The 6,252-nt window shown below is 35.2% G+C and overlaps 1 protein-coding gene across 6 annotated transcripts in view; it reads left to right on the forward strand.

Moving 5' to 3' along the window:
- The window catches only part of LOC107877934 (alpha-aminoadipic semialdehyde synthase), a 31,016-nt gene that overhangs the window by 21,649 nt on the left and 3,115 nt on the right, over positions 1-6,252 (forward strand). For 3 of the 6 annotated variants that reach the window (XM_047393583.1, XM_047393585.1, XM_047393584.1), the window contains 8 exons: positions 2,034-2,163; positions 2,691-2,770; positions 3,331-3,525; positions 4,173-4,410; positions 4,574-4,682; positions 4,772-4,930; positions 5,019-5,088; positions 5,850-6,252. In XM_047393583.1, coding sequence (XP_047249539.1) covers positions 2,034-2,163; positions 2,691-2,770; positions 3,331-3,525; positions 4,173-4,410; positions 4,574-4,682; positions 4,772-4,930; positions 5,019-5,088; positions 5,850-5,902 — 1,034 coding nt within the window. In that variant the 3' untranslated portion in view covers positions 5,903-6,252. The remainder of the gene's footprint in view (positions 1-2,033; positions 2,164-2,690; positions 2,771-3,330; positions 3,526-4,172; positions 4,411-4,573; positions 4,683-4,771; positions 4,931-5,018; positions 5,089-5,849) is intronic. The other 3 variants (XM_016724756.2, XM_047393586.1, XR_007042781.1) reach the window with 2 other exon arrangements.

Here is a 6,252-nt window from a genome sequence, read left to right on the forward strand (position 1 = left end):
GGGGTTGCACCGTACTATGAGGGACCAGGTCCCTTAGATGCAGACATAAGCAATAAAATAGTAAAGCACCGAGAAATTAAAACCTTGCAGGAAAGTAAAGAACACAATGATTTGACGTAGAAACCTCCTTACTCAAGGGAAGAAAAACCACGGCTTGCCCTTACAAGCGCTCAACAATTCTCTATAATCAAACTCTTGATTACAGTCTCGATTTGAACCTAACTCTAGGCTCAACTAGTTTGTAACAACTCTATTACAAACCTACCTTGATAACTCTGCCAAGAACTCACATGGATATTGATTAACTCTAACCAATATCAAACAAAGGTAACTCTACCTAAGCACTCTCAGAAGCACAAAGAAAGTATTACTCTTATAACACGAGTAATTCAATTATAGACCATGACTTGACTCAAGAAAACTCACTCTTTAAGTGCATATAGAAATTAAGAATTTGAGCAATGTTGCAAAGTTGAATTTTCGCCTATTTCCCTCTTCTGTATTTTGATTTGATTTGCAAAAACTAACCAATTGAGAAGCATTTTTTTCTATTTATAGTGGAACAGTGATTAGGGCAGAAATCTGATTGGGCCAGGTGTCTTGACTGGTACACCTCACAGTTTGTTATACTAGGCGACAACACTGTGCAAGCCATGTAATAGATGATATGATAAATATAACAAGAAATTACCACTTTCCAAAAATTTTAGAACCCAAAAGGGTGAGGTGAGGGTAAGTGCTGAGACATGAAGTAAGATTTGAGGCAAAATAGATCCGCAAATTCTTTTTAAATCCTTTAAATATTTCGAAATAGATGAATATTCTGCATAATGGAAAAGAGTATAGGTTAAAAAGATGATTGTGAAGAAAATTATTAAGTTGACAGTCATTAAAAAAAGTTTTTAGCAATTATCATCTTCATCCATCTAAACCCATATAGAAAAGAATAATAATTGCTGTAGTCCTCCAAGGGGAATAGATAACTCATTAGGGTACATAGAGATATATGGTTGCTGCAATTGCCTCTGGGGAAATTTAACTAAGTATGCTAGAGGCACGCCCTACGAGCTCCTGGAAATCTAGAATCACTTTCTAAGATTCTGATTATGACTATTCTCTTTTTGTGGATATGCTTTATTCTTAAATGGATATCTTCTGACCCTGTTTGCTGTTTTAACAGGTGCATTTCTTATTCCTTGAACATAGTAAAAGATGATCCTCTTTAACTTTATTACAAAAACAATAATAAGTAATGCTCCTCCACATGTGTGATTGTTATTTAGTATGCCATTTATCGAATTTGAAGATACCTAAGGCAGACTACTGTTTTTTTGATGTGCAAGTGTTTCTTGATAGCTGAAAGAAGAATAAAAAGTCTCGTATACAAGGTGTATGCTAAAAATTGGAAAGTCTTGCCTATTATACCAAGGGGCCAGATTGTACAGCGTTGAACAGAAAAATATACATAATATTGCAATTATTAAGAAGGATGCAAGCCGTAATTAGGTACTATTCCCCTTTCCCTCGTAGTAACACTTCCCATTTCGAAATTGTATCTAATTGTTTGAGGCAACCATAACTAATATAAGCACCAATTGCCAGATAGAATTTCCAAATTCATTAAACAATTGAACTGGAACAGAAGTGTGGTTTTGTTCTTTCTCATCTGAAAGACGTAAACTTACAACTCTAACCTAATTTTCTAAATTAATTGTCTCACATTCACTGCGTTTGAAACTAGGTCAATTGAATTAAATTTAGTAGAAGCGGTAAAAGTAGTTGTAACTGGAGATGTATATTAACAAGTCTTGGGATTATCAATCAATCTCACATGAGTTAGGAAGGGAATGCTGAAGGCATATCATAGAAAATTGTTGAGATAAATGCTATAGCTTTTAGCTGATTTACAAGAGCTTGATGAAGAACAAATTTGCTGGATGTAAATTTGTGTTATTAGTGTAAATCTTTCTTGATAAGACTAATATGCTTTTACCAAACATAGGTTAACTAGTGGCACCTATTTTATGTTGTAGATCATATGATGGCGATGAAAATGATCAACCAAGCCCATGCGGCAAAGGGAAAGATCAGGTCATTCCTTTCTTACTGTGGTGGTCTTCCCTCTCCAGCTGCTGCTAACAACCCATTAGCGTATAAGTTCAGGTATGCCTACTACTTCAATTGAGTGTTGATTCAGTAAGGTTACCTTGTCAATGTTGAGAATCTTAATTGTGTCAGCTTCTTGATGCAACATATTTGCAAAAAGATGTCGGGTATTTCGTAATTGGCACTTCTCGCAAACCAAAGGCACATAAACTGGCCTCTCCAAACTTCCTAATCATTTCCATTCCACTTAGTGATTAAACTGTCTCCACTAACTTTTTAACTAGAGAGTAACTTCTCTTTTTCCCAATGTAAGACTTTGTACTCATAAAGAGGATAATTATTTATGTTCACGCACTTGATCTATCATCATCTTTTACCTTCTGACGTAATATATTCACATGGATGTTTTTTTATCGCATTCCATTTTGTGCTACTTAGATTTTTATCTTACTTTTTTTGGTTATTAGTGAAGTAGACATAATCTCTGTCATCTTTTACTTGTTAGTATTCTCCCTACTCTGTTGATTTTATATCTCAATTGTCCTACTTATTGATTACTATTGTTATGTTGAAACTATATCTAGTTGGAGTCCAGCCGGAGCTATACGAGCTGGGTGGAATTCAGCAGCCTACAGATATCAAGGGGAAATTATCCATATCGAAGGTGAGTTGTTTAGCATAACAACTGTTTTGATTTCTATTCCATGAAGAAGTTCATTGTAACTGGTAAAGTTGCTGCCATTGCTGCCATGGGACCTGGAGGTTGTGGGTTCAAGCCGTGGAAACAGCCTCTTGCAGGGTAAGGCTGCGTACAATAAACCCTTGTGATTCAGCCCTTCCCTGGACCCATGCACAGCGGGAGCTTTAGGGCACCGGGCTGCCCTTTTTTCTTTCTGAAGTATATTGTACTCAAAGTCTAAATCAACTTCAGAATCTACGCACTTCCCTTTTTAATATGGAGATGATAGGTTTCTATGTATTCTTTTAGACAATCTTAACGAGTTTAAGGTCCTCGGTATTTCTTTTTGTTGGTCTCTTGCATCCAAAATTATTAGCCATTCGTCTCCCATGATAATCCATACTAGCATTTCTAATATTCCAAACCCTAACCCCCCCACCTTCCCACCCACCCACACATCCCCATCCCCCTTTTCATGGGCCATTGGCATGGCTGGGGGTTGCCATTTGTGTGTTTTTGCTTCACTAACAGTATTTTAAATGCAGGTCAGAGGCTTTATGATTCAGCTGCAAAGCTTCGTCTTCCTGATTTTCCAGCCTTTGCATTAGAGTGTCTCCCGAATCGCAACTCTTTAGTGTATGGAGACTTATATGGTATAGGAGAAGAAGCATCGACCATCTTCCGAGGAACACTGCGCTATGAAGGCATGTTACATCACTTGGCTTCATACCAAACTCTTGGTTAGAGACTTTTGAGTTCTGACCAATGGCTCAATTGAAACTGGGAATAATCGGACTAGAAAGAGAGCTTTAGATTTTACTAACATTCATATAATACATTAAAAGGGGAAAAAAAGAGAATGTTCAAGAGAAGTTGAAATACTACCCTTCTCAAATTGTTAAACTACTTCTTGGTTTTGGCAGGTCAACTATTCTTATGAATTGTGTGACTGCCTTGTCTAAAAGCTTTTATTTAGTTATTTAGCTCTTTAACATCATACTCACATGGGAGACACCTAATTCTTTTCTCAGACAAGTATGTGGAATATATATTTTGTAAATGACAACCTTGTCTAAAAGTTGAAGTTGTTCGAGTTGGAATGGTTTAATTTATTTATTTTCTGTCCTTAAGAAATTTAAACTATGAATCCAGTTTTTCTAAATAGTTCCTAGTTTGAACTTGATAACATCTTCAGATTGTAACTGCTTCATGTCTCTTCTAAATATTACTTTGAAATGACAAAGTTACTTCCAACTCCAAACTGGTGAGATAAATGCTCAAAAATGTAGTGTGTGTAATTCTTTGGGATTGTGGGAGTAATAGACTCAATTGACTTTCTTTTCGTCAAACTTTTGGTTGACATATTATGGATTGATACTTTCTGCAGGTTTTAGTCAAATAATGGGGACACTTTTCAAGATTGGATTCTTCTGTACAGAATCTAATCTGATTCTTAAAGATGGGATCAGACCCACGCACACAGCATTTTTGCTTGGACTTCTTGGAATCAATGGAAAGATTTTGCCTGACACAGTTATTGATGAAAGATACATCACAGATAGGATCTTAGCCCTTGGGCTTTGCAAAGATAAGGAAACTGCAGTTAAGACAGCAAAAACAATAATGTAAGTTGAAAAGATTATTTAAGGTCAATCAGTTCTACTTGAAGCATTGAGTCAGTATGTTCTTTGAAGCGAATATATTGGTATAGAACGTGAAGTATTGTTTTTAATTCATTAGAAACATGTTTTGGTTGATTAATAAGGGGTTTGCTTGATATCCAAATAGATTTTTGGGATTTCAAGAGCCTACAGAAATATCTTCATCCTGCAAATCTCCATTTGAAGTTACGAGTTTGCGCATGGAAGAGAGATTAGCATACTCCAAAACAGAGCAGGTAGTTCTCATAATTAATTTTTATGTCATCTTATTACATGGAACTAGTGACCCGGATTACCACTGATATCATATAATCACTTGTGTCAGGACATTGTGCTTTTACACCATGAATTGATCGTAGATTACCCAGACAGCCATACTGAAACCCATAGATCCACACTCTTGGCACTGGGGAGAACAGAGAATGAGAAAACCACAATGGCCATGGCTCTTACAGTAGGGATTCCAGCAGCCACCGGAGCTCTGGTATTCTTCTATTTAATTTTGCCTAATGATCACGAGTAGCGCTGTGTTATAGATGAAGTCATAGGTTATTCTGTTTTGCCAATTGCAGCTATTACTTGCAAACAAGATTAAAGCAAATGGTGTATTAAGGCCTATTGATCCCGAAGTTTATGAGCCAGGTAGTTCAACACCATTGGTTTCTAAGTTTTTTTTGGAAAAATGCTTGCCAATAATGCATTGCTTGCATAGAATACTCCATTTCGATTTTATAACATTAGCTGTGATTGGTATGATACAAAATGATTTTAATGAAAAATGTTTTACTTTGAAAAACATAATTTGTTTAGGCTTGGAAATTGATTATCGTAAAATATGTTTCATTCAAGGAAATTGTTTTATTAATGTAGGACAATTACTCGCTGTAAATCTTCCAAGATAATACTGATTAAACACATCAGCAAATTCTCAAATAAGAACGAATCCAAGGTTTTCTTCCCTAAAGGAATGTTATACCATTTTAGCTAATGTTGGAAGTATGATTTTCTTCTTGTTTTTTGTTTCAAATGAATAGTATACATTTTATTTGACCCCAGTAGTATACATTTTATTTCTCCTTTTATTTTTGCCAAAATAACAGAAGATAAGTGTGAAAAGCTCTTGTTTGATAATTTTTATGTTGTAGAGTTTACGTATTCTCTTTGTAACTATTTGTGGTCACCCTAAGTAAACCACCCGACACTCTGAACAAAATATTTACTAGAACCACCACTTGCCTTTGTATAAGCAAACAAATTAACTCAAATCATTCTACTTATTCTATCAGCAGTTAAACATAACATACGACGGATAAATGTTCTGCCTATTTTTATCATTTATCAGCTCTGGTTGTGATTGTAAAAACTGTTAGTGATGTAATATTTCATTTTCTGTAAATCTACAGCATTGGATATTTTGGAAGCTTATGGTTTCAAGTTGCTGGAGAAGATTGAATAATTAATGAGGAGGTTTAATTTGTACAAGTTGGATCCGGTGTTACCAATTTGATATCAAAGCTCTTTTTTCTGAAGGGCGTCAAATTCTAGGGAATATTAAGGTCATATTAATGTAAAGGGTTCTGTGCTATACTTTGTAGCACAGAAATAAAGTCGTATATTATACTAGAAGTGTAAGACCGTGTCAGCACGTGCCCAACAATAAAATATGTGGATTGTAATTTTTAAGTTTTAGAATTTATATTGGAGTAGGAAGTTTGAGCAGTAGAATGTTTTTATTGGTACGATAAAATATACTTCTGTAACTTTTTTATCAAGCTTTTCTTTTGTATATATTCCTTCCATTGAAAC

This window comes from Capsicum annuum, chromosome 7 (assembly GCF_002878395.1).
Source record: "Capsicum annuum cultivar UCD-10X-F1 chromosome 7, UCD10Xv1.1, whole genome shotgun sequence".
Lineage (NCBI taxonomy): Eukaryota > Viridiplantae > Streptophyta > Magnoliopsida > Solanales > Solanaceae > Capsicum > Capsicum annuum.